Consider the following 27,757-nt stretch of genomic DNA (forward strand, 5'->3'; position numbering starts at 1 on the left):
ATGCAGGCCGTGCATTTCGACCAATTAACCATGGCAGAAGATACCCTGGCATAGATCTGAAAACACTCGCTAAGGGCGGTGACATCATCTTGATTGGTCAAAAATATAGTGACATCGTCGGCGTAGGCACTCACTACCAATGGAGATGAAGCCACATCCCCCAACCCTGGTAAAGAAACCCTGCTCATCTTAAATCGTAGTCTACACAAGAGAGGTTCAATGGCCAAAACATACAGCAGCCCAGTAATAGGACAGCTTTGCAGTATACCACGAGACATTGGAAAAGGTCTACTAAGAGCGCCACCAACCTTCACCAAACACCAGTAAAAGAGCAATTTCACCCAAGAAAGAAAGTTCTTTAACTGGCCCAGATCTCCCTTCTTGGGGAGGAGCGACAGTACAGCTCTCAGACAAGAAGTAGGCATCATGCCCACAGAGAAACAACTCAAGACCACTTTATGGAAATCATGTCCTAGTAGATCCCAAAAGTGTTTGTAGAATTCCACGGTTAGTCCATCCAACCCCGGGACTCGTCCGAGGGCCACACCCTGTAAAGCATCTGAGAGCTCATCCAGTGTTACGGGCCTGTCAGCAGACTCTCGGTCTACAGCACTGAGTTGAGGAAGGCCGCTCAGAAGGTCAGCGCAGTACTCTCAGGGCAGCAGTCCTCAGCTGAGAAAAAGTTCCTGTAAAGATCCAAGGCACAGTTCCACATGTCACGGCGTTCAGTTGTAAGTTCTCCATTCGGGAACTTCAGACAGGACATTTGCTTTCTACGGCAAGCTGTTTGTTCCAAGCCAAAAAAATAAGAGCTGGATGCATCCATATCCTTGAGGCTGAGGTATCGGCTCCTAATGAGGGCCCCCTCAGCCCTTTCCTCCATAAGATGAGAGAGCTCACGCTGTTTCAGGTGAAGATCGTCAGCCGCTGAGGCATCACGACCAACAAACAGAGTCCGCTCAATAGTTTTACTTCCATCTTGAAGAGCTAAAACAGTGGACATCAATCTTGCTGTAGAATGCGAGGTGTACTGCTGACAAAAAGCACGGATCTGGGTCTTCCCCATCTCCCACCATTTATCCAGTAAAGCAAACTCAGCCGTCTCCAAACACCACTGTTTCCAAAAAATGTTAAAACTCCTGCAGAAATAACTGTCTTAAAGGAGCTTATTGTTAAAGTGCCAAAAGGACCCATTTTCCCGCCCTGAAGCCAAGAGCAGACTAATACAGACCAGGTGGTGCTCGCTAAAGGTGGTAGGAACAATCAGACTCTCAACCAGGCTGGGTCTAAGAGAGTCAGCGATGTAAAAACGATCCAATCGCGCTGCATGGGGGACACCATCAGTAATCATAAACCATGTGTGCTGCATGACCCTCCAAGCATCAAATGTATTTAGATGTTTGTTTGTTTTGTTGAACAGTATTGTAATCTCTAGGACTTTGTTAGAACACAAAACATTTGCTCACATATAAAAGGAAGCTTTTAAATATTAACTATTAATAATTTTTATATTTTTTATATATAATAGATTAAACCTATTTTACATTTGACACCAGAAGTTCCTTTCAAAATAAAATCATTCTGGAGCAGATTTACTTAAATTAAAAGTGTAAGAAAGTCAATTCGAACCTTTTCCGTCATGACTTATGTCAGTCAAATTACTAAAGAAAATAAATACAAGGTTTTTAAAATCTGCACATGAATTTGAAACTTTGTCTTCTTTTTTATTTATTTGTCCCTAAACAGCAACTCTTCCCTGTATTTCCTAGTACTTTCTAGTACTTCAGTGTACTTAAATAGACTACAGGTGTAGTAGTTTTTGCTAAAAGGCGGAACACCTGTGGTACACCTGGACTGAAGGAACCTGATTCTGGTCAGAAACTCTTAGTGGAAAGAAGGTCCACAGTTCTGACTTGTACCACAGGAGGAGGAAGACTGAGAAGCTCTGCAGATGAGTCAAAGTGGTTCCAGTGGTCTACAGACCACAGGTCTGACATCTACAAGCCTTTGAGCACCAACAACCAGTGACCTGTGAACCTGTGACTAATCCAAGCTTAAATGTGTTGGTTGCAGTTTTGAAGAAACTGCAGAAATGTGGATTCAGAGACGGTTCTGACGGGCCGACTTCCAGTTACACGACTGTCAGACATTTCATGAACCTGATTGTTTTGACCAGGATGTTCCTCTTTTTACAGACACGGTGGACGGCCAGACCACATGAGGGATGTTCTGTAACTCGTGGGGAAGTCTCTTTAAGGTTTCATCACTGGAACACTGAAATCTAGAGCAGCCGTCTGTTAAGGAGATGGTGTTAATCTGACCGAACATGGAAATACTGATTACAGGGAAACCTTTTTCCATGATCTGGTTAGAATCCGATTGAAGAGAGAAGCTGAAGAATAAGAAGATGTTAGAGATGTTTTGGACTCAAAGCCCGTTTGGATCAGTGATGGTTGAAAACCATCAGGACTGACCCGTTTGGATCTCTGTGATGGAGCAAGTCTTCAGCTCTGAGATCTAGAAGAACACCTGGATCATCAGAACTGAGGTTCAGTCTGGACCCAGAATGGTCGGACGTTCTGACGTCTTGTAGAGTTTCTCATAAATCAGATCACAGTCTTCAAAGAAAAATGTTTTTGGATCAAAACTTTATTTAAAGTTTTCTTGAGTTCAGCTGAAATGTTCTTCTCCTGAGAGTTCAACCAAAGGCCAACCAGAAGATTTCTGGAGTATTTCTCTGTACCTGTCCAAAAGGTGTCTGAACTCTCATCAGCACACCTTTACGGTCACATGGCTGTGGTGAGGCAGACAGGTGATCAGCGGCTGATGACGTTCTGGTTGTCATGATGACCGCAGCTGAACACCAACGCTTCGCTTTGACCACAGACGTGTGTGACCCTTGTGCTATCCTCGGCACTTTAACGTTGGGAGGTGGGTCATCTAGACCCACTAGACAGTGCTCTGAACCTTTTTTCTTCAATGATTTGTGATCTTCACTGGTGTCCATGGATTACATGAAATCTTTCCACCTTTGTCATGGTAGGGAGGACACCTCAATGGAAGGGGGGGGGTCATCTGGACCCCGTAGGATAGCACAAGGGCTAGAGCAGGTTATGGGCGTGTGCTGCTGCAGCACAGGTGTCTGCACATGTCCTCCACGCAGAGGCTGGAAGGTTCTTCTTCAGGCTGTAGCCCCGCAGTGACAGAGTCCAACAGCAGATGGCGCTGCTTTGTCACATTTGAACCACAGCTGAGAAGCAAGCGAGCTGCAGTCCAATGACAGGCCCTGACTCCGCCCATTTGAACACAAAGCCAACTAACCAACAGCATGTTAGCTTCTGCAGTGGGTCCTGAATCTATCTTTGGGTTGGGTTCTGCTGATGGGTTCTAGGTCCAGTGAGGTCCGAGCCCTCCAGTCATCATCAGCTGCTCCAGGTCCAGATCTTTCTGATGCTCCTGCAGCCGCTGCTCCTCCAGCAGAGACACCAGAGCATCCCGTTCCTCCACCAGCTCCAACATCTCCTCCAGGAGCCGACGCTCCACAGCCAGCTGCTCCTCCCCCTTCAGGCGGTCTGCACACACAGCAGGAGAACCCATGAGGAGCATGCCTGCTGAATGCACACTGACACGTGCACGCTCTCCCCACCGTCCACAGCCATGCTCTCCCTGAGCTCCTGCTGCAGCCAGCTCTGCCGGTCCTCCAGTGCCAGCTCACGAGCGCTGAAACAGAACCCCACAGTTCTGGATCCGGTTCTGGATCATCGGAACCGACGCCACCAGCTACACTACTCACAATATCAAGAGTTCAGATTCGTATCGACTCAGAGAGTTCTTCTGTCGGACCAGCTGGAACCACTGCTGCATCAGAACCGTCTCTTCCAGCTGATGAAAACCTGAAAACAGAGGAAATGTCTGACCGCCATCACCAAAAGACCGCCGCTGAGGAGGTCAGCCTGTTCATGACCTCCTTCTTCTCATTTCCCTCAGTAAAGGTTCCACCGTCAGGATCAAACCCAGTATTTCTCTGTAGAAACTCCTCCTCTGGTTCAGAATCTCCTGAAGTCTTCAAATGGAATAAACTCTTCCTGTTTGGATCCATCAGCTGATCGCAGCTTTGAATTAGCGGCAGTTGATTTTGTCTGGTCGCCGTTTTTTTAGCTTTTCTTCCTCACTGATGAAGAAGTTTCTGCATCATGGAACCATCAGCCAGTCAGAAACACACGCCATCACGATCCACACTTGAAAGTCCATTTGGATCCACAGAGGGGGCTTTGTGCACGATCCATGATCAATAACATATTCTGATCAATCAGCTTCATCTAACAGACTGAACCGCATGATGCTGAGTCACTTAGGACAGGTGAGCTCTTCTCCAGGTGGGACAGAGGCCTGATGTTTCCTAAACAGGTTGGACTGTGTGGATTTGCAGGTAGAAATGTGGGCGTGGCTAGTCTGTACCTGATTCTCCTCGCAGAATTTTCTCCACCAGCACTCCTCTCTCCTCCAGCTGCCGCTGCTTCTCCTCCACCTGCTGCAGCTGCTGCTGGATCATCTGAAACAGATGGACAGTCATTCCTCTGGCCTCCCCCCACCCTCAACCCACCCTCACCCGGTCCTCACCTGCACCCTCACCCGCTCCTCCCCCCACCCTCAACCCACCCTCACCGGTCCTCACCCCACCCTCACCGGTTGTCACCCCACCCTCACCGGTTGTCACCCCACCCTCACCGGTCCTCACCTGCACCCTCACCCGGTCCTCACCCCACCCTCACCCGGTCCTCACCCCACCCTCACCCGGTCCTCACCTGCACCCTCACCCGCTCCTCCCCCCACCCTCAACCCACACTCACCCGGTCCTCACCCCACCCTCACCGGTTGTCACCCGGTCCTCACCCCACCCTCACCCCACCCTCACCCGGTCCTCACCCCACCCTCACCGGTCCTCACCCCACCCTCACCTGGTCCTCACCTGCACCCTCACCTGCACCCTCACCCGGTCCTCACCCCACCCTCACCTGGTCCTCACCTGCACCCTCACCCGGTCCTCACCTGCACCCTCACCCGGTCCTCACCCCACCCTCAACTGGTCCTCACCCCACCCTCACCCGGTCCTCACCTGCACCCTCACCCGGTCCTCACCTGCACCCTCACCCGGTCCTCACCCCACCCTCACCCGGTCCTCACCCGGTCCTCACCCCACCCTCACCGGTCCTCACCCCACCCTCACCCGCTCCTCCCCCCACCCTCAACCCACCCTCACCCGGTCCTCACCCCACCCTCACCCGGTCCTCACCCGCACCCTCACCCGGTCCTCACCCCACCCTCACCGGTCCTCACCCCACCCTCACCCGCTCCTCCCCCCACCCTCACCCGGTCCTCACCTGCACCCTCACCCGGTCCTCACCTGCACCCTCACCCGGTCCTCACCCGGTCCTCACCTGCACCCTCACCCGGTCCTCACCCGGTCCTCACCTGCACCCTCACCCGGTCCTCACCTGCACCCTCACCCGGTCCTCACCCCACCCTCACCCGGTCCTCACCTGCACCCTCGCCCGGTCCTCACCTGCACCCTCGCCCGGTCCTTACCCCACCCTCACCCGGTCCTTACCCCACCCTCACCCAGTCTTCACCTGCACCCTCACCCAGTCTTCACCTGCACCCTCACCCGGTCCTGACCTGCACCCTCACCCGGTCCTCACCTGCACCCTCACCCGGTCCTCACCCCACCCTCACCCGGTCCTCACCTGCACCCTCACCCGGTCCTCACCTGCACCCTCACCCGGTCCTCACCCCACCCTCACCCGGTCCTTACCCCACCCTCACCCGGTCCTTACCCCACCCTCACCCAGTCTTCACCTGCACCCTCACCCAGTCTTCACCTGCACCCTCACCCGGTCCTGACCTGCACCCTCACCCGGTCCTCACCGGGTCCTCACCCCACCCTCACCCGGTCCTCACCTGCACCCTCACCCGCTCCTCCCCCCACCCTCAACCCACCCTCACCGGTCCTCACCCCACCCTCACCGGTTGTCACCCCACCCTCACCGGTCCTCACCTGCACCCTCACCCGGTCCTCACCCCACCCTCACCCGGTCCTCACCCCACCCTCACCCGGTCCTCACCTGCACCCTCACCCGCTCCTCCCCCCACCCTCAACCCACACTCACCCGGTCCTCACCCCACCCTCACCGGCTGTCACCCGGTCCTCACCCCACCCTCACCCCACCCTCACCCGGTCCTCACCCCACCCTCACCGGTCCTCACCCCACCCTCACCTGGTCCTCACCTGCACCCTCACCTGCACCCTCACCCGCTCCTCACCCCACCCTCACCGGTCCTCACCCCACCCTCACCTGGTCCTCACCTGCACCCTCACCCGGTCCTCACCTGCACCCTCACCCGGTCCTCACCCCACCCTCAACTGGTCCTCACCCCACCCTCACCCGGTCCTCACCTGCACCCTCACCCGGTCCTCACCTGCACCCTCACCCGGTCCTCACCTGCACCCTCACCCGGTCCTCACCCAGTCCTCACCCGCACCCTTACCCGGTCCTCACCCCACCCTCACCGGTCCTCACCCCACCCTCACCCGCTCCTCCCCCCACCCTCACCCGGTCCTCACCCCACCCTTACCCGGTCCTCACCCGCACCCTCACCCGGTCCTCACCCCACCCTCACCGGTCCTCACCCCACCCTCAACTGGTCCTCACCCCACCCTCACCCGGTCCTCACCTGCACCCTCACCCGGTCCTCACCTGCACCCTCACCCGGTCCTCACCCCACCCTCACCTGGTCCTCACCTGCACCCTCACCCGGTCCTCACCTGCACCCTCACCCGGTCCTCACCCGGTCCTCACCTGCACCCTCACCCAGTCTTCACCTGCACCCTCACCCAGTCTTCACCTGCACCCTCACCCGGTCCTGACCTGCACCCTCACCCAGTCCTCACCTGCACCCTCACCCGGTCCTGACCTGCACCCTCACCCGGTCCTCACCGGGTCCTCACCCCACCCTCACCCGGTCCTCACCTGCACTCACCTGTGCTCTGTGCAGTCTCCTCAGCTGGTTCTTCTTGGCCTGTCTTCTGGCAGTTATCTGAACCCTTTGTGTGGTTCTAACATCCAGGTTCTCTTCTTGGTGCTGGTTCTGGAACAGGGTCTCCTTCACACTCAGACTAGATGGTTCTTTTGCTGGAACCACAACACCCACAATCTCTGTGGAGCACGAGGAGCGTCCATCAAAGTACCGGACTCTGTCCTCCACACGTGGTTTCTACAACAGCACGTTCAGATCAGTGTCACTCAGAACCAGAACCCGTAGAGGCCACAAGATTTGCACTTGCCTGGAGAAGGTAAGATCTCCTGAAGGCCAGAGCATGAGGAACGTAATTCCGCTGAGAGACCTGAGAAGGCAGGAGATGTTCACACTGTTCAAGTTCTGTTCCACTAAATGGACTGGGGTCAGAACCATCTGAGGTGGTCTCTACAGGATGGACGTCACGTGTTGTGAAGATAAGGTTCTGCTTAGAACTGATGTGTCGGCTGGTACCTTTGGGTTCTCCTCGTCTACCACAGAAACTCTCTGGATTTCATTCATGAGGTCCAGCAGGTCCAGCTGCAGCTGCAACCACAGAAGAACCGTCACTGTTGGACTCGGTTCTGTGTGTGTGTGTGTGTGTGTGTGAAAGGGGGGGGGTGCTCCTACGTTGTTTCTGGGTTTCAGGGAACATCTCTGAAGCAGCACCATGGAGTCCAGACACGACTGTTCTCCTGGAGGTAGATGGTGTAAACTTGTCCAACGGTTCTGAAACACACTCTCACACACTCACAAACGCTCACTCTCACACACTCTGACACTCTCACACCCTCTCACACACTCTCACACACTCTCACACACTCTCACACACTCTCACACACTCTCACACACTCTCAAACTCTCACACTCTCACACACACAAACGCTCACTCTCACACACTTTCACACTCTCACACACATTCTCACATTCTCACACTCTCTCACACTCACACACTCACACACACACACTCTCACACACTCACATGCTCACAGTCATAAACGGTTCCCTCACCTGCTTCTGTCCTGTTTCTCTGTTGGTCTTTACAGTTCCCGGAGAAAACCATCTTCCAAAGGGCTTTAGGCCCTCCCACATCCACCCGACCAGGAGGAGGAGCCTCTCTCTCCTCCTGCATATTGATGCAGAGATTCCTGCCCTTGATCTGCAGGGGAGGGGGGCAGAGGCTTGGAGGGAGACTAGAAGCTTCCATGAGTCTGACTTTATCAAAGGACGCCTTCCTGTCTGAATCAGGCTCCGCCTCCTTTGGCCCCACTTCCCTTGTCTGCTGGGAGATGAACTCTGTGTTTGGCGGGGTAGCAGCGATGTAATCAGAGGAACCCCAGCCCCCAGAACTGAGTGACAGCTGAACCCCCATGATGTCTTGCTCAGCATCACAATCAGGGGAGGTGAAAAAAGGGGCTGTGGAGGGTGTGTCTAGGGTGGGTGGAGTCTGACAGAACATGCCAGAGGAAGTGCACCATTTCTGTAGGTTGTGGGCGGAGTCAGAGTCCACAGGTTCCTGAAGACAAAGTTCCTCCTCTAAAGGGTGGGGGTGAGGGGCAGAGGTACGATGAAACTTATGGCGGCCACAAAAACAGACATAAAAATCTGTGACTCACCTTCACTCCACTCTGCCCCCCCGATACCTTCCTCCTCCTCACTGTGGGGCCAGATCGGCTCTTCCCTCCATAACTTTTCGGGAGTGGGTCCTCTGTCCCCGCCCCCCTCCATCATCCCGCTGAAAAAGAGAAGCAAGGTCAAGAAGGGCGCAGGAGGAATGTTCAGAGCTTTTGTTTACTTACAGGAAGTTAGACGTGCTGCAGGAGATTTTCAAAATAAAACAGGCAACCTCTGCCTCGTTTAGACGATCAGGCAAAAACGGATTTGCTTTGTGACTCGAACTGAGTAACAGAACCGAGTCCAGGATCCCAGAACTTTCTCAAGGAATCCAGGAGGTCCACTCCTGCTTCACCTTTTCCCTTTTAAAAACCACCCGAATGCTGACCTGTCTCTGAACTGGACACCGTCGTCCAGGTCCAGGCCCAGGTTGAAGTGATTCAGAACCTCCTCAGAAACTTCTTCAGGCTCCTCCTGAATATCCGCCCCTGAGCTGCACCTGTGGTTGTCCAGCTGGATCCGCTCAGGTGTTGCTGCTGTCACAGAAGCAGCTGCAAACACAGCAGTGCAGCCACACACAGACACACACAGACACACACACACACTGATTCCAGCGTGAGGAGCACGCTCAGTGCGACCGCTCGTCAAGTCAAAGTCCACACACCACATGCAACTCACCTGACGACCGGCGCCGGCCGCTGGACAGCACAGAGTCCGAGAGAAGTGGACCAGAACTCTGAGACGTCTGACAGACAGAAGGTCTCATCAGATCAGAGGAACACCCCCCAGACCACCAGATCGATCACCTGACAACCACCACACCTAACATCCAAACAAGCAGAACCTCCCAGGTCTTACCATGGAGGTCCTGTGTGAGTCTGATGAAGGTCTCCTCTTCCTCACTGCTGCCGAGCTCAGCTGACAGTCAGGATGATGAAGACAGAAAAACTTCCCTGAGACAGACGGAAAGTTCAGCCGTCAGGTGGACTGGAGGATCTGTGGGTTCATGAGGTTCTGGAGGATCTGTGGGTTCATAAGGTTCTGGAAGATCTCTGGGTTCATGAGGTTCTGGAGGTTCATGAGGATTTCTGGGTTCATGAGGTTCTGGAGGTTCATGAGGTTCTGGAGGTTCTGGAGGATCTCTGGGTTCATGAGGTTCTGGAGGACCTCTGGGTTCATGAGGTTCTGGAGGTTCATGAGGATCTCTGGGTTCATGAGGTTCTGGAGGATCTCTGGGTTCATGAGGTTCTGGAGGTTCATGAGGTTCTGGAGGTTCTGGAGGATCTCTGGGTTCATGAGGTTCTGGAGGTTCATGAGGATCTCTGGGTTCATGAGGTTCTGGAGGATCTCTGGGTTCATGAGGTTCTGGAGGTTCATGAGGTTCTGGAGGTTCTGGAGGATCTCTGGGTTCATGAGGTTCTGGAGGTTCATGAGGATCTCTGGGTTCATGAGGTTCTGGAGGTTCATGAGGTTCTGGAGGTTCTGGAGGATCTCTGGGTTCATGAGGTTCTGGAGGATCTCTGGGTTCATGAAGTTCATGAGGTTCTGGAGGATCTGTGGGTTCATGAGGTTCTGGAGGATCTCTGGGTTCATGAGGTTCTGGAGGATCTCTGGGTTCATGAGGTTTTGGAGGTTCTGGAGGATCTCTGGGTTCATGAAGTTCATGAGGTGCTGGAGGATCTCTGGGTTCATGAGGTTCTGGAGGATCTCTGGGTTCATGAGGTTCATGAAGTTCTGGAAGATCTAGTGGGTTCATGAGGTTCTGGAGGATCTCTGGGTTCATGAGGTTCTGGAGGATCTGTGGGTTCATGAGGTTCATGAAGTTCTGGAGGATCTAGTGGGTTCATGAGGTTCTGGAGGATCTCTGGGTTCATGAGGTTCTGGAGGATCTGTGGGTTCATGACGTTCATGAGGTTCTGGAGGATCTCTGGGTTCATGAGGTTCTGGAGGATCTGTGGGTTCATGAGGTTCATGAGGTTCTGGAGGATCTCTGGGTTCATGAGGTTCTGGAGGATCTGTGGGTTCATGAGGTTCATGAGGTTCTGGAGGATCTCTGGGTTCATGAGGTTCTGGAGGATCTCTGGGTTCATGGCGTTCATGGGGTTCTGGAGGTTCTGGAGGATATCTGGGTTCATGAGGTTCTGGAAGATCTCTGGGTTCATGAGGTTCTGGAGGTTCATGAGGATTTCTGGGTTCATGAGGTTCTGGAGGATCTCTGGGTTCATGAGGTTCTGGAGGTTCATGAGGTTCTGGAGGTTCTGGAGGATCTCTGGGTTCATGAGGTTCTGGAGGATCTCTGGGTTCATGAGGTTCTGGAGGTTCTGGAGGATCTCTGGGTTCATGAGGTTCTGGAGGATCTCTGGGTTCATGAGGTTCTGGAGGTTCATGAGGTTCTGGAGGTTCTGGAGGATCTCTGGGTTCATGAGGTTCTGGAGGTTCATGAGGATCTCTGGGTTCATGAGGTTCTGGAGGATCTCTGGGTTCATGAGGTTCTGGAGGTTCATGAGGTTCTGGAGGTTCTGGAGGATCTCTGGGTTCATGAGGTTCTGGAGGTTCATGAGGATCTCTGGGTTCATGAGGTTCTGGAGGATCTCTGGGTTCATGAGGTTCTGGAGGTTCATGAGGTTCTGGAGGTTCTGGAGGATCTCTGGGTTCATGAGGTTCTGGAGGATCTTTGGGTTCATGAGGTTCTGGAGGTTCATGAGGATTTCTGGGTTTATGAGGTTCTGGAGGAGCTCTGGGTTCATGAGGTTCTGGAGGTTCATGAGGTTCTGGAGGATCTCTGGGTTCATGAGGTTCTGGAGGATCTCTGGGTTCATGAGGTTCTGGAGGATCTCTGGGTTCATGAGGTTCTGGAGGTTCATGAGGATCTCTGGGTTCATGAGGTTCTGGAGGATCTCTGGGTTCATGAGGTTCTGGAGGTTCATGAGGTTTTGGAGGTTCTGGAGGATCTCTGAGTTCATGAGGTTCTGGAGGATCTCTGGGTTCATGAGCTTCTGGAGGATCTCTGGGTTCATGAAGTTCATGAGGTTCTGGAGGATCTGTGGGTTCATGAGGTTCTGGAGGTTCTGCAGGATCTCTGGGTTCATGAGGTTCTGGAGGATCTCTGGGTTCATGAGGTTCTGGAGGTTCATGAGGATCTCTGGGTTCATGAGGTTCTGGAGGATTTCTGGGTTCATGAGGTTCTGGAGGATCTCTGGGTTCATGAGGTTCTGGAGGATCTCTGGGTTCATGGCGTTCATGGGGTTCATGAGGTTCTGGAGGTTCTGGAGGATCTCTGGGTTCATGAGGTTCTGGAGGATCTCTGGGTTCATGAAGTTCTGGAGGATCTCTGGGTTCAGGAGGTTCTAGAGGATCTCTGGGTTCATGAGGGTCTAAAGGATCTCTGGGTTCATGAGGTTCTGGAGGTTCTGGAGGATCTCTGGGTTCATGAGGTTCTGGAGGATCTCTGGGTTCATGAGGTTCTGGAGGATCTGTGGGTTCATGAGGTTCATGAGGTTCTGGAGGATCTTTGGGTTCTTGAGGTTCTGGAGGATCTGTGGGTTCATGAGGTTCTGGAGGATCTCTGGGTTCATGAGGTTCTGGAGGTTCTGGAGGATCTCTGGGTTCATGAGGTTCTGGAGGATCTCTGGGTTCATGAGGTTCTGGAGGTTCATGAGGTTCTGGAGGTTCTGGAGGATCTCTGGGTTCATGAGGTTCTGGAGGTTCATGAGGATCTCTGGGTTCATGAGGTTCTGGAGGATCTCTGGGTTCATGAGGTTCTGGAGGTTCATGAGGTTCTGGAGGTTCTGGAGGATCTCTGGGTTCATGAGGTTCTGGAGGTTCATGAGGATCTCTGGGTTCATGAGGTTCTGGAGGATCTCTGGGTTCATGAGGTTCTGGAGGTTCATGAGGTTCTGGAGGTTCTGGAGGATCTCTGGGTTCATGAGGTTCTGGAGGATCTCTGGGTTCATGAGGTTCTGGAGGTTCATGAGGATTTCTGGGTTCATGAGGTTCTGGAGGATCTCTGGGTTCATGAGGTTCTGGAGGTTCATGAGGTTCTGGAGGTTCTGGAGGATCTCTGGGTTCATGAGGTTCTGGAGGATCTCTGGGTTCATGAGGTTCTGGAGGTTCATGAGGATCTCTGGGTTCATGAGGTTCTGGAGGATCTCTGGGTTCATGAGGTTCTGGAGGTTCATGAGGTTTTGGAGGTTCTGGAGGATCTCTGAGTTCATGAGGTTCTGGAGGATCTCTGGGTTCATGAGCTTCTGGAGGATCTCTGGGTTCATGAAGTTCATGAGGTTCTGGAGGATCTGTGGGTTCATGAGGTTCTGGAGGTTCTGCAGGATCTCTGGGTTCATGAGGTTCTGGAGGATCTCTGCGTTCATGAGGTTCTGGAGGTTCATGAGGATCTCTAGATTCATGAAGTTCTGGAGGATTTCTGGGTTCATGAGGTTCTGGAGGTTCTGGAGGATCTCTGGGTTCATGAGGTTCTGGAGGATCTCTGGGTTCATGGCGTTCATGGGGTTCATGAGGTTCTGGAGGTTCTGGAGGATCTCTGGGTTCATGAGGTTCTGGAGGATCTCTGGGTTCATGAGGTTCTGGAGGATCTCTGGGTTCAGGAGGTTCTAGAGGATCTCTGGGTTCATGAGGGTCTAAAGGATCTCTGGGTTCATGAGGTTCTGGAGGATCTCTGGGTTCATGAGGTTCTGGAGGATCTCTGGGTTCATGAGGTTCTGGAGGATCTGTGGGTTCATGAGGTTCATGAGGTTCTGGAGGATCTTTGGGTTCTTGAGGTTCTGGAGGATCTGTGGGTTCATGAGGTTCTGGAAGATCTCTGGGTTCATGAGGTTCTGGAGGTTCATGAGGATCTCTGGGTTCATGAGGTTCTAGAAGATCTCTGGGTTCATGAGGTTCTTGAGGATCTCTGGGTTCATGAGGTTCTGGAGGTTCTGGAGGATCTTTGGGTTCATGAAGTTCATGAGGTTCTGGAGGATTTCTGGGTTCATGAGTTTCTGGAGGTTCTGGACGATCTCTGGGTTCATGAGGTTCTGGAGGTTCATGAAGATCTCTGGGTTCATGAGGTTCTGGAGGATCTCTGGGTTCATGACGTTCATGGGGTTCACAAGGTTCTGGAGGTTCTGGAGGATCTCTGGGTTCATGAGGTTCTGGAGGATCTCTGGGTTCATGAGGTTCTGGAGGTTCTGGAGGATCTCTGAGTTCATGAGGTTCTGGATGATCTCTGGGTTCATGACGTTCATGGGGTTCATGAGGTTCTGGAGGTTCTGGAGGATCTCTGGGTTCATGAGGTTCTGGAGGATCTCTGGGTTCATGACGTACATGGGGTTCATGAGGTTCATGAGGTTCTGGAGGATCTCTGGGTTCATGAGGTTCTGAAGGATCTCTGGGTTCTGGAAGATCTATGGGTTCATGAGGTTCTGGAAGATCTCTGGGTTCATGAGGTTCTGGATGTTCTGGAGGATCTTTGGGTTCATGAAGTTCATGAGGTTCTGGAGGATCTCTGGGTTCATGAGTTTCTGGAGGATCTCTGGGTTCATGAGGTTCTGGAGGTTCATGATGATCTCTGGGTTCATGAGGTTCTGGAGGATCTCTGGGTTCATGGGGTTCACAAGGTTCTTGAGGTTCTGGAGGATCTCTGGGTTCATGAGGTTCTGGAGGATCTCTGGGTTAATGAGGTTCTGGAGGTTTCAGAGGATCTCTGGGTTCATGAGGTTCTGGAGGTTCTGGAGGATCTCTGGGTTCATGAGGGTCTAAAGGATCTCTGGGTTCATGAGGTTCTGGAGGATCTCTGGGTTCATGAGGTTCTGGAGGATCTGTGGGTTCATGAGGTTCTGGAGGTTCTGCAGGATCTCTGGGTTCATGAGGTTCTGGAGGATCTCTGGGTTCATGAGGTTCTGGAGGTTCATGAGGTTTTGGAGGTTCTGGAGGATCTCTGAGTTCATGAGGTTCTGGAGGATCTCTGGGTTCATGAGCTTCTGGAGGATCTCATGGTTCATGAAGTTCATGAGGTTCTGGAGGATCTGTGGGTTCATGAGGTTCTGGAGGTTCTGCAGGATCTCTGGGTTCATGAGGTTCTGGAGGATCTCTGGGTTCATGAGGTTCTGGAGGTTCATGAGGATCTCTGGGTTCATGAGGTTCTGGAGGATTTCTGGGTTCATGAGGTTCTGGAGGTTCTGGAGGATCTCTGGGTTCATGAGGTTCTGGAGGATCTCTGGGTTCATGGCGTTCATGGGGTTCATGAGGTTCTGGAGGGTCTGGAGGATCTCTGGGTTCATGAGGTTCTGGAGGATCTCTGGGTTCATGAGGTTCTGGAGGATCTCTGGGTTCAGGAGGTTCTAGAGGATCTCTGGGTTCATGAGGGTCTAAAGGATCTCTGGGTTCATGAGGTTCTGGAGGATCTCTGGGTTCATGAGGTTCTGGAGGATCTCTGGGTTCATGAGGTTCTGGAGGTTCATGAGGTTCTGGAGGTTCTGGAGGATCTCTGGGTTCATGAGGTTCTGGAGGTTCATGAGGATCTCTGGGTTCATGAGGTTCTGGAGGATCTCTGGGTTCATGAGGTTCTGGAGGTTCATGAGGTTCTGGAGGTTCTGGAGGATCTCTGGGTTCATGAGGTTCTGGAGGTTCATGAGGATCTCTGGGTTCATGAGGTTCTGGAGGTTCATGAGGTTCTGGAGGTTCTGGAGGATCTCTGGGTTCATGAGGTTCTGGAGGATCTCTGGGTTCATGAAGTTCATGAGGTTCTGGAGGATCTGTGGGTTCATGAGGTTCTGGAGGATCTCTGGGTTCATGAGGTTCTGGAGGATCTCTGGGTTCATGAGGTTTTGGAGGTTCTGGAGGATCTGTGGGTTCATGAAGTTCATGAGGTGCTGGAGGATCTCTGGGTTCATGAGGTTCTGGAGGATCTCTGGGTTCATGAGGTTCATGAAGTTCTGGAAGATCTAGTGGGTTCATGAGGTTCTGGAGGATCTCTGGGTTCATGAGGTTCTGGAGGATCTGTGGGTTCATGAGGTTCATGAAGTTCTGGAGGATCTAGTGGGTTCATGAGGTTCTGGAGGATCTCTGGGTTCATGAGGTTCTGGAGGATCTGTGGGTTCATGAGGTTCATGAGGTTCTGGAGGATCTCTGGGTTCATGAGGTTCTGGAGGATCTGTGGGTTCATGAGGTTCATGAGGTTCTGGAGGATCTCTGGGTTCATGAGGTTCTGGAGGATCTGTGGGTTCATGAGGTTCATGAGGTTCTGGAGGATCTCTGGGTTCATGAGGTTCTGGAGGATCTCTGGGTTCATGGCGTTCATGGGGTTCTGGAGGTTCTGGAGGATATCTGGGTTCATGAGGTTCTGGAGGATCTCTGGGTTCATGAGGTTCTGGAGGTTCATGAGGATTTCTGGGTTCATGAGGTTCTGGAGGATCTCTGGGTTCATGAGGTTCTGGAGGTTCATGAGGTTCTGGAGGTTCTGGAGGATCTCTGGGTTCATGAGGTTCTGGAGGATCTCTGGGTTCATGAGGTTCTGGAGGTTCTGGAGGATCTCTGGGTTCATGAGGTTCTGGAGGATCTCTGGGTTCATGAGGTTCTGGAGGTTCATGAGGTTCTGGAGGTTCTGGAGGATCTCTGGGTTCATGAGGTTCTGGAGGTTCATGAGGATCTCTGGGTTCATGAGGTTCTGGAGGATCTCTGGGTTCATGAGGTTCTGGAGGTTCATGAGGTTCTGGAGGTTCTGGAGGATCTCTGGGTTCATGAGGTTCTGGAGGTTCATGAGGATCTCTGGGTTCATGAGGTTCTGGAGGATCTCTGGGTTCATGAGGTTCTGGAGGTTCATGAGGTTCTGGAGGTTCTGGAGGATCTCTGGGTTCATGAGGTTCTGGAGGATCTTTGGGTTCATGAGGTTCTGGAGGTTCATGAGGATTTCTGGGTTCATGAGGTTCTGGAGGATCTCTGGGTTCATGAGGTTCTGGAGGTTCATGAGGTTCTGGAGGATCTCTGGGTTCATGAGGTTCTGGAGGATCTCTGGGTTCATGAGGTTCTGGAGGTTCATGAGGATCTCTGGGTTCATGAGGTTCTGGAGGATCTCTGGGTTCATGAGGTTCTGGAGGTTCATGAGGTTTTGGAGGTTCTGGAGGATCTCTGAGTTCATGAGGTTCTGGAGGATCTCTGGGTTCATGAGCTTCTGGAGGATCTCTGGGTTCATGAAGTTCATGAGGTTCTGGAGGATCTGTGGGTTCATGAGGTTCTGGAGGTTCATGAGGTTTTGGAGGTTCTGGAGGATCTCTGAGTTCATGAGGTTCTGGAGGATCTCTGGGTTCATGAGCTTCTGGAGGATCTCTGGGTTCATGAAGTTCATGAGGTTCTGGAGGATCTGTGGGTTCATGAGGTTCTGGAGGTTCTGCAGGATCTCTGGGTTCATGAGGTTCTGGAGGATCTCTGGGTTCATGAGGTTCTGGAGGTTCATGAGGATCTCTGGGTTCATGAGGTTCTGGAGGATTTCTGGGTTCATGAGGTTCTGGAGGTTCTGGAGGATCTCTGGGTTCATGAGGTTCTGGAGGATCTCTGGGTTCATGGCGTTCATGGGGTTCATGAGGTTCTGGAGGTTCTGGAGGATCTCTGGGTTCATGAGGTTCTGGAGGATCTCTGGGTTCATGAGGTTCTGGAGGATCTCTGGGTTCAGGAGGTTCTAGAGGATCTCTGGGTTCATGAGGGTCTAAAGGATCTCTGGGTTCATGAGGTTCTGGAGGTTCTGGAGGATCTCTGGGTTCATGAGGTTCTGGAGGATCTCTGGGTTCATGAGGTTCTGGAGGATCTGTGGGTTCATGAGGTTCATGAGGTTCTGGAGGATCTTTGGGTTCTTGAGGTTCTGGAGGATCTGTGGGTTCATGAGGTTCTGGAAGATCTCTGGGTTCATGAGGTTCTGGAGGTTCATGAGGATCTCTGGGTTCATGAGGTTCTAGAAGATCTCTGGGTTCATGAGGTTCTTGAGGATCTCTGGGTTCATGAGGTTCTGGAGGTTCTGGAGGATCTTTGGGTTCATGAAGTTCATGAGGTTCTGGAGGATTTCTGGGTTCATGAGTTTCTGGAGGTTCTGGACGATCTCTGGGTTCATGAGGTTCTGGAGGTTCATGAAGATCTCTGGGTTCATGAGGTTCTGGAGGATCTCTGGGTTCATGACGTTCATGGGGTTCACAAGGTTCTGGAGGTTCTGGAGGATCTCTGGGTTCATGAGGTTCTGGAGGATCTCTGGGTTCATGAGGTTCTGGAGGTTCTGGAGGATCTCTGGGTTCATGAGGTTCTGGATGATCTCTGGGTTCATGACGTTCATGGGGTTCATGAGGTTCTGGAGGATCTCTGGGTTCATGAGGTTCTGGAGGATCTCTGGGTTCATGACGTTCATGGGGTTCATGAGGTTCTGGAGGTTCTGGAGGATCTCTGGGTTCATGAGGTTCTGGAGGATCTCTGGGTTCATGACGTACATGGGGTTCATGAGGTTCATGAGGTTCTGGAGGATCTCTGGGTTCATGAGGTTCTGGAGGATCTCTGGGTTCTGGAAGATCTATGGGTTCATGAGGTTCTGGAAGATCTATGGGTTCATGAGGTTCTGGAGGATCTCTGGGTTCATGAGGTTCTGGAGGATCTCTGGGTTCTCTTGGCCGTGCTTTTACTGTAAACTCATTTGGTTTGCTTCCCGTCATTCTGGTTCTGTTCTGGCCCGATGCAGGTTTTACTCTAGTCAGGAGCAGATCAGCGAAAGACCGGCGGGATGAAGGTCACTGACCTCTGTGCTGGTCGAAGGTGTAGGATGGCGGTCTGAGGGCGGAGCCACAGGAGTCACAGGTGAAACAGCTGCGGTGGAAGAACAGCCCCTCCGCCGTCAGACGCTCGATGACGTACAGCCTCTGCTGGCAGAAGCAGCAGGTGAGGCTGCAGCCGCCGCATGACTGCAGACAAAACGCAGACAGAACGCAGACACTGTGACGTCGTGAGAGCCGCGGGTCGCTGGTCCTGGTCCAGGTCTCGTCAGACCCACGTCAGTCTTACCTGTTCACTGTCAGGGATCTGCTCAGCCAATGAGTTTGCTTCGTCCAAACCCACCTACAGAGGAAGCACAGCTTTACTGCAGATCTTAAGCTGGGGCTGATGGGAGATGCAGTTTTTGTTCTTCCACAACAGAACCAGAAAGCAGGAATCCCAGTGAGCTGATGGGAGGAGCTTCTGGTTCTGATGGTTCTGTTGCAACAGCGTTACGTTCAGAAATCGGAAGATGAAAGGTGGTGATGATATCATGGCAGGTGGGGGAGGGGCTTCCAGCAGAACTAAGCTGGAGCCGAGCCACAGCTGATCCTGGACCAGACTGGAAAACCAAAGCTTCGTGAAACCACACCCCCGCCACACACCTGTACCTGCTGGCTCCTGCTGGAGGCGCTCTGACCTCTGATCCTCTCCCTGAAGCGGAAACTCATCTGCTCCTGCTGAAGAGTTCGTTTCCTCTGGCAGAGACAGAAGGAGAGTCAGAGCAGACCGGAACCACAGTTCTGATGATAGAGGACACTGGTTCTGAACCCAGGTTTGCTAAACTCCGCCCACATCCCGCCTCAAAAATGAGCACCTCTAAACCAGGTAATGCTGAAACCAGCAGTTGGATTCTGGCAGCTTTACCGGTTTCCATGACGACTTTTGTTCTGCATCAGGGGGACAGCCTGCAGACTCTGGAGCGGACGGAGGCGCCCCCTGCTGGTCAACACAAGAACAGAACATGTAGATAAACGTTCCTGTCATGAGGCCGTGGTCACTGAACCCACGCATGACGTCACATCTGAGAAAAAACGCTAAAAATGAGACAGAAAGCCTGAAAAAAGACTTTCCGAAGAGAAAGAAAACTCTAAAATATTTATCATCACCGGAGCACAAGAATAACCAGCACCAGTACCTTCGCTGGAGCAGCAGGGGTCCTGCAGATGGCCACGCCCTCGTCTAGCTTTGCCTGCAGCTGATTGGCCATCAGACGGACTCTAGAACCTTCAGTTCCATCGCAGCAGAGCTGGAGGTTCTCCATCTCTGCTTTTCCATCAGGTATCATTGGAGCTCCTGGCTGCTTTAGGGACATAGAGCTTTATGTTGGGGCTGGTTCTGACACGGTTCTGTGGAAAAGCAGTGCACCACTGACTTGCTGCTCCTCGCCCAGCTGACTCCGCCTCCTCCTTTTGTCCTGATGGTCTCTGTGCCCCTGCAGAGATGAAGGTGGGCGGTTCCTCAGAGTGCACAGACGGAGCTGCAGGTGTGGAGAAGCCGGTCCTACCTTCGGGTTTCGCTTTCTGGATGTTTGGGTTCCCAGTCTGCTAAGAAGTGATGCTGGAACCACCAAAGCTGCTCTCAGATCAGCGCTCTGACCGAAGGAACCTGAGTGGAACACAGTGGAAGCTGGTCTGAAGGTGATGACGTCCAACATCCTCCTCATTTTCTCATCATCTTCTGATGCGCAATGATTTTCTGCTGGTGGGGGGAGGGGTGTGCTGCACTACCTGCAGGGGGGGGTGAGTGTTTGAGCAGCTGATGGAACTGGCTCAGGTACATGATCATGGACAGCGAGTCCGGTTCTTCCACAGACGCCATTTCTTCCACCGTCAGGAGGGGAGGAATTCCGAACTCCTCCTCGGCCACATGGAAGGCGAGGCGGAGGTTCTCCTCCCCCCGCGAACGGACCAACGACTGGAAGTCTCTGAGGGGAAACAGGAGGTCAGTCTGCAGTCGAAGCAGCTGCAGTCCAAATGACATCATCACCTCATCAGCATATTGTTTGAATGGAGCTTGACCCACAGATTCTAAGCACAGCCTCGTCTTTGGTCCAGGCTTGGGACAGGCAAAGTGATCCAGAGATCCACTTTGTGCTGCTCTAAAACGATGGAGGGAAGTCACAGAGTCTGAGGGCCCGTTTGCCCAGCGGGTCGCTCGTTTGCACTTTTTACCCTCAGATCTATCGGGGGGGGGGGTCACACTGACTGTGCATACTGCTTATGGGTGGGCGGAGCATGCCCTCGAAGGAGATTATAAATGGCAGAATATACGTTTGAATATGTCTCCAAACACCAGGAGAAGTCACCCGATTGGTTGATGGTCACTTCGAGAAAATAGGTGATCAAGAGGGGGGGGGGGGGGGGGGGGGGGGGTCGAGAAAGTCACTAAATATAGCAGAAAAGTCGCCAAGTAGGCGACACCAACTGCAGTTAAAGCCTTCATGCAGTTTCTGAAGAAACCAGAAGTTTCAGAACCGGTCCAAAACACGAAAAACCTCCTGAGGAGCACCTGAACACCTCAGACCCTCTCAGAGAACTTCTTACACCAGGTCGGGACGGTATCGGTGGAGAAGAGCACACAGGGCGAGGCCGTCCTTCCAGGACGAGGTGAGGTCCCTGACAGAAACGCCACGGTAGCCGCGAGTCTGTTCCTGAAACCAGGTCAGCAGCTGATTGGACGGCGAGAAGCTCTCTGAAGAAAAGAGCGGCATTTCAGTGCTGCCCCTGCGGCTGTCAGCGACCCCCCAACACAGACAATACATATCACCTTTTTGAAGCACTGTGGGGGGTGGCAGCCCTGTGATGTCGGATGGGTTTGTGATTGGCTCCGCCTCCTCACCTGTGTCCATCAGGTGTCTCACCTGAAGAGAAAGCCTTATCGTCTTTGGTGAATAAAACCTTTAGCTCTTCAACATTTGTGACACCAAGACGATGCGTACCTGTGCAGGTGTAATCAAAGGGGTGGTGTTCAGGTACCTGCTGGCTGGATCCACAGTGAACATGCTGATGTTCCTCTGCATGTTCTCTGGAGTGGTTTGTGGGAGGAGGCGGTACAAACTCTCTCTGCAGGACAGATGGGCCACAGGTCAGGTTTATAAGGAGGGGGAGGTGGTCGCCACCTTCCAGGTGTGTTCTCACCTCTCTGCCAGAACCTCCAGAGGAGCGCCACCTTGAGCCCACCTTTGTATCATCCAGGCTGAATCCAGAGCTGCCAAGAACCCTCGAGCCACACCAGTGCCCATGGGCCAGAAAGGCTACAGACAGAGGTCAGGTGGTCACTAGGAGGTCATTAGGAGGTCATCAGGAGAACATTAGGAGGTCACTAGGAGGTCATTAGGAGGTCATCAGGAGGTCATCAAGAGAACATTAGGAGATCGTTAGGAGGTCTTCAGGAAGTCATTAGGAGGACACTAGTAAGTCACTAGGAGGTCACAATGGGGTCATCAGGAGGTCACAATGGGGTCATCAGGAGGTCACTAGGAGGTCATCAGGAGGTCACTAGGAGGTCATCAGGAGGTCACTATGAGGTCATCAGGAAGTCATTAGGAGGACACTAGTAAGTCACTAGGAGGTCACAATGGGGTCATCAGGAGGTCACTAGGAGGTCATCAGGAGGTCACTATGAGGTCATTAGGAGGTCAAGGAGGTCATCAGGAGATCATTAGGAGGTCTTTTGGAGATCATTAGGAGGTCACAAGGAGGTCATTAGAAGGTACTTGGAGGTCATCTGGAGGTCATTAGGAGGTCACTAGGTGACTAGGAGGTCACTAGGAGGTTCTCAAGAGTTCACTAGGAGATCATTAGGAGGTCATCAGGAGGTCACTAGGAGGTCATCAGGAGGTCACTAGGTCACTAGGAGGTCATCAGAAGGTCATCAGGAGGTCACTAGGATGTCGTCAGGAGGTCATTAGGAGGTTATCAGGAGATCACTAGGAGGTCATCAGGAGGTCACCAGGAGGTCACTAGGGGGTCATTAGGAGGTCATCAGGTGGTCACTAGGTCACTAGGAGGTCATCAAGAGGTCACTAGGAGGTCATTAGGAGGTCATCATGAGCATCAGGAGTCTGAATGGCATATTCATCATTCCTGAAGTTAGTGATCCTCCACATTTGTCTATCAAACCCAGGGTTGAGGTCCGGAGGTCCCACAGAGCCAAAAAGCATCAGACGCAGCTTTGGGTGGTTTAGATAATCCAGATAGACTACGAGTCTAAACAAAGAGTTTTGGGCCTGATCACCTGCCTCTTCTAACCGGCAGGTTCACCTGCTCATCCTCTAACTCATAACATCTCCTTGTGCACCACCTGTCTCACCTCCAGTAGGCTGTCTCCCACCAAAGTGACCAACAGCTGGTGTCCGTGGCGCTGGCGGATCATCGCAGCGTTTTCTGATGCATACATGCAGGTAAAGTCAAACATGGCCACATCCGGCTGGCCGTAGTGGTTTATGGCGAAGTCCAAATCCGGCAGCTGGTGATTGGTGGAGAAGCTTGCTGCCTCACGAGCGTACGCCTGCAAAGCATCATGGTCTACATTTTCCCGAGAGAGGAGCTGCTCCGTGTCTGCAAAGTCCTAAGAGACAGCAGAATGAGAACTTCATCGAAACTGCTGCTCGTCTGTGGAATGGGGAGGGGTTACAGGTGTGGTCTGTTACTGTAAGAACTACTGTCACCTGGAAGGGGAGGGGTCACAGGTGTGGTCTGTTACTGTAAGAACTACTGTCACCTGGAAGGGGAGGGGTCACAGGTGTGGTCTGTTACTGTAAGAACTACTGTCACCTGGAAGGGGAGGGGTCACAGGTGTGGTCTGTTACTGTAAGAACTACTGTCACCTGGAAGGGGAGGGGTCACAGGTGTGGTCTGTGACTGTAGGAACTACTGTCACCTGGAAGGGGAGGGGTCACAGGTGTGGTCTGTGACTGTAGGAACTACTGTCACCTGGAAGGGGGAGGGGTCACAGGTGTGGTCTGTGACTGTAGGAACTACTGTCACCTGGAAGGGGAGGGGTCACAGGTGTGGTCTGTGACTGTAGGAACTACTGTCACCTGGAAGGGGAGGGGTCACAGGTGAGATGGATCATGAAGACATCAGATAATCATCTGACCATTGTGTCCTCTGCTTTATGTATCTAGAACAAGAACCTTAAAAACAAGAGGAACCCCCTTTCCAACCATCAGTGGATCCTCCTTTCGTCACCTGCCTGCTCCTCAGGAACCAGATGCTGAGACCTGCTGTCCATGTGAGGAAGAACCAGTTCATGTTCTTCACTTTGAGCTCATTTGTTTTATTTCTTCTGTTGGTTTGTTAAATGGAGGTTCCCTGACGTGAAGAAATGAATGCAGAACTTTGAAAGACCAGACCAAACCTGTTTATGGAAAAACAGATGTGTTCCTTCAGCTGGAGGTTCTGTAGACCTCAGGTCTAAAGGAACGTAGAACAAGATCATGGGTTTTAAAGCCGACTCATGTGACAGCAGCTTCCAGCATCTCGGTCACATGGACTACCGGATCTCATTTCGTCATGGTTGATGCCACCTCCATACCTGCAGGATGACCCCTTTGTCCAGCAGGCTCTGCTTCTTTGCCGTCATCACGAAGTAGTGTGTGTCATCTTTGTAGTAAACGATGTTCTCCAGGTCGATCCCTGAAACGTGTCAGCAGGTCAGGTGACACTCAGAGCAGACGCTGTTGGAGGAGGCGAGGACTGACCGGTGTTCTGCTGCAGCTCCTGGAAGAACCTTTGGTTGAATATGAACGCCACGCCGCTGATCTCCTCCACCTTGGCCTCCGCTGACGTGTTTCTGTTCTTGAAGTTGGCTGTGATGGCAATGGCTAGCTTCCCCCTGAACTCTTTCCGTCTGAAACCTGCCAAAAAAAATATCCACAGGTTCACTTGTGTGGGAAGCAATTTCTGCTTCTGCTCAGAGAACTCTCACAAGGACCAAAGAAAAGCTGTCCACTGAGGTGAAAACGGACTCTGACCCATAGATTTCACATTTTCATCAGTTCCCTCATATTAGTACACATCCTGGTTGTCTCACAGCACAACAAAAAAAACAGTTTATTATCACAGCTGACCTCACACAACATTGATGGAGGATTTTCCATGGATACCCTTAGCAAAAGCAGAATGTTCCAGGAAGACAAGATTTGTCATTGTTTCCAACAGTTCTCGGTGTAATCCAACACCATCCATCCATCCATTGTCTCAACCCCTGTATCCCTCACGGGGTCACAGGGTTGCCAGAGCCTGTCCAGGCAACCGGTCCAGGGTGAAGGTGGGGTTCCCCCTGGACCGGTTGCCATTCTGTCACAGGATACAGACTTTTGGACTGTGGAGGAAGCTGGAGTGCCCGGAGAAAGGCATGTACACTCAACACAGAATGGTCCCAGCCGGAACCTCAACCAGGGACTTCTCGCTGTGAGGCGAGAGTGCTAACCACTACACCACCATGCAGCTCGTGATCCAACACCCGATGTTTAAGCTCTTTGAATGTTTCTTCTCGTGTTCTGCAAGGAAAACTAGTTTATAAAGTGTAGCAAGAGTACTATAGACCGGTGGTCCACAACCCCGGGGCCGCAGAACGGTACCGGGCCGCACAGAAAGAATAAATAACTTCTACCTCTTCCGTTTTATTTATTTCGGAATGTTTTTTTCTGAAAAATTGATGTGGGCCAAGGCGCTCTTCTCGGTCACGTGATAGGTTACCGCTAAAATAAAACCCAGGAGCTAGAAAATGAGTGAAAAAAAAAAAACGTCTTTGGAAAGATTCTTTGCCAAAGGGAAAAGGCCCAGCCAGGAGACAGAAGAGGAGCCTTTGACTTCCAAAAACAGAATGCTACATTTAATAGACAGTACTTCTTTTTTGTACCTTGAGTGTAGGAAGGGGAGAGGATGTTAACACCTGTGCGATGTACGTCTTGCGTGTCAAAATAAAAGCTCAAATTTCACATTGTCACGTTTCTGTTCCTGCTCCATCGTTACGTTGCTACAATAATCGTCTGCAACATTTCAATGACCGGTCCCTGAAAACTTTGTCAGACATCATACCGGTCCGTGGCATTAAAAAGGTTGGGGACCACTGCTATAGACCATGTACATGTACTGTAGTGTAGAAAATATTAACTGAATACTTTATGGTAAATTGGGACATTTACACGTTTACGTTTGCAGTACCCCGGTCCCTGACTGGACTCTCCCCCATCAGACCACAGTCAGTGCTCCACTAACCCGGCCCCCAGTCTCACTTGGATCTCGGTTCTGGTCTTGAATTCTTGTGCGAGTTACGAGTCAGAGTGACACAAATGTGTCCAGGGCTAGACTGAGGCTGGATTCAGGTGCGTCTCAGGTGTGAGGGTCTTACCTGGCAGCGTATTCCTCCGCCCATCGGCCCCGATGATGACATCAAACTCCAGCTGACTGACTGGGTGGTTCTTTGGATTCACTTCCAGCCTCCAGCCTCTCTCTGGACAGGTAGACATGAACCATCAGAAACCAAGTCGAAGCTTCAAGTTCTCCTGTTTCAGCCAAAGTTCTCTGAGGTTCTGCAGAGCTTCAGAAACATCTAACATTTTGATTTCACTGATGAAGAAACCAGTTGCCGTTCATGAAGTACAGGAAGTTGTTTCTCTACACCTGAGCTCTTCTGAACCTCCTGGACTGAGCTTCTGCTCGTCACTGGTCTTACTCTGTCCAAGCTGCTCCTCCGGAGGATCCAGCAGCTGCTTGAATTCCACGTTCACGTGAACTTCAGCTCCTAGCATCAGCGCCACCTTCAGCAGGACCAGCTGCAGCTGACGAATACCTGCCACAGGATACAGGATGCTGAGGGGCGCTCTGGTCTGAGGAACGGGACCAGCAGGTCCACACTCACTGATGTGGTCGATGGATCCAGCGCTGAACTTCCCATAGAACTTTTTGGCCCCGAGTCCCCGGAGGTCATGGATGGTGAAGGGCCACAGGTGGAGCACGTTGTTCCTGGAGAATGAGTTCCTCTTCTCCAGCACAACTACCCGTGCGCCCATGAAGCACAGCTCCACCGCCGTCCTCAGACCACAGGGCCCCGCCCCAATGACCACACACTTACCAATCAGAGGAACAAGAGCTGACCAATCAGAGAGCTTAAACATGATCACTGAAATGGTCACACCCACAACACTCACCGTCATGTTGCTGCAGGCTCGGGCCCTCAGGTACTCAGGCTGTGCAGCCCTCCGATCCAGTTTGGCCCACAGAGCATTGGCCCTCCAGTAGTTGAGCCGCTGTTTGAGTGGCTGGTACAGCGGCCTCTGGGGAGCGCTGGGGTCCAGCTGCAGATGTTCACACAGCTGGGTGAAGCAGCGAAGCACTGCCCTGCAGGTCGATGCTGACACAAACTCGTCAAACAGCTCTTGAGCCTGGCATTCTGGGTGAGATTTCTCCCCCATGGTCACACTCCCAGGCACCAAGGACAAGTGAGTGACGTACGTCCGGCGTGAGGTCAGCTCAGAGGTTTCTGCATGGATCTGCTTCTGCAGGGCCACCTTTACGTGGAGGTCCAGTCGGAACAACCAGGTCACTAATTCGGATCAGACTCCACAATGGGAACATCTCACCGGAACCTTCAGAAAGGAACGAGCATCAAAGAAGTCAGAAGAACCAGAGAAGGTCCACTTCTTTTGTCACCTTTGGTTCCTTCAAGTTCTCATCTGGTTTTGGGTTTCTGGCTGCCTAATGGGCTTGGTCCGATGACCCTCAGGTGGGCCTCTTTAGCCTCAGTCTCTGGTTTCATCCTGGTCCACAGAAATTCTTCAGATACTTCCATGAGAGTTGAAGGAATATAAGGAAGCTTCTTAGGAGATTTCGCTGGTGGTTCTGGATGTGAGTCTAGCTAGCAGTTTGTTTTCCTCCAGAAGGATCTTCTCCTGGTGGAACAGAACCTTGGTTTAGGATTCCATGAGAAGTTCAGCAAAGCCTGAAGCTTACAGAACCTCTTAACAGGAAATGTGTGCAGAGCTGAATCCAGATGTTCTGCTGGTGCACCTGAGCTCCTGCTGAAGGAACTCAGGTGCCGTCAGGTGTGACGTCTTCACGGACAAATGCAGCAGCCAATCAGTAGATTAACAGCATGGTTCTGGTTCTGGTTCTGTTCTTCATCTTCAACACCAGAACTGTGGTCAGAACCTGGAAGATCCAAGAGCTTCTTCCTCTGCGTCTTTGACCAGAGAACCAAGATCAGGTCAGCTCAGAGGAAAAGTCCTCACACTCACCTGACTGCTAATCCATGCTAATCCCTGCTCCTCGCTGTGGTGCAC

The 27,757-nt window shown here is 52.2% G+C and overlaps 1 protein-coding gene across 7 annotated transcripts; it reads right to left on the reverse strand.

Annotated features, from left to right (window-relative positions):
• Positions 1-2,631: 2,631 nt before the first annotated feature.
• On the reverse strand, positions 2,632-27,655 carry LOC101158080 (protein-methionine sulfoxide oxidase mical3b). 7 transcript variants are annotated; one of them, XM_078942097.1, is made up of 33 exons: positions 27,129-27,652; positions 26,627-27,064; positions 26,338-26,545; positions 26,152-26,268; positions 25,828-25,929; positions 24,173-24,328; positions 24,007-24,107; positions 22,780-23,037; positions 21,606-21,721; positions 21,407-21,530; positions 21,235-21,328; positions 21,012-21,159; positions 20,196-20,392; positions 19,973-20,073; positions 19,841-19,900; positions 19,604-19,768; positions 19,333-19,407; positions 19,071-19,163; positions 18,715-18,768; positions 18,452-18,614; positions 9,547-9,641; positions 9,367-9,433; positions 9,077-9,239; positions 8,691-8,809; positions 8,086-8,610; positions 7,705-7,769; positions 7,549-7,620; positions 7,343-7,402; positions 7,039-7,272; positions 4,459-4,552; positions 3,794-3,893; positions 3,647-3,720; positions 2,632-3,572 (listed from the first exon to the last, which is right to left on the reverse strand). In XM_078942097.1, exons 2-33 carry the CDS (start codon positions 26,888-26,890, stop codon positions 3,388-3,390), a joined length of 4,449 nt encoding a protein of 1,482 aa, XP_078798223.1. In that variant the 5' UTR covers positions 26,891-27,064; positions 27,129-27,652; the 3' UTR covers positions 2,632-3,387. The 7 variants fall into 7 exon arrangements, 6 of the variants coding, with proteins under 6 accessions (XP_078798223.1, XP_078798224.1, XP_023807950.1 ...); XR_013653741.1 differs by having other exon boundaries at positions 7,029-7,272; positions 26,627-27,655; XM_078942098.1 differs by having other exon boundaries at positions 19,333-19,404; positions 19,604-19,765; positions 26,627-27,655.
• Positions 27,656-27,757: the final 102 nt, after the last annotated feature.

The sequence above is a fragment of the Oryzias latipes genome, chromosome 23 (assembly GCF_053564925.1).
Source record: "Oryzias latipes strain Hd-rR chromosome 23, Olatipes_Hd-rR_3.1".
In the NCBI taxonomy this organism is placed as follows: domain Eukaryota; kingdom Metazoa; phylum Chordata; class Actinopteri; order Beloniformes; family Adrianichthyidae; genus Oryzias; species Oryzias latipes.

Coding starts and splice junctions, on each gene's coding strand:
- LOC101158080 (XM_023952180.2), bottom strand. CDS start 26,890: ATGGGGGAGAAATCTCACCCAGAATGCCAGGCTCAAGAGCTGTTTGAC. Junction 24,108..24,172: donor GGAGCTGCAGCAGAACACCG/GTCAGTCCTCGC, acceptor GACACGTTTCAG/GGATCGACCTGGAGAACATC. Junction 19,901..19,972: donor CCAGAAAGCGAAACCCGAAG/GTAGGACCGGCT, acceptor TCATCTCTGCAG/GGGCACAGAGACCATCAGGA.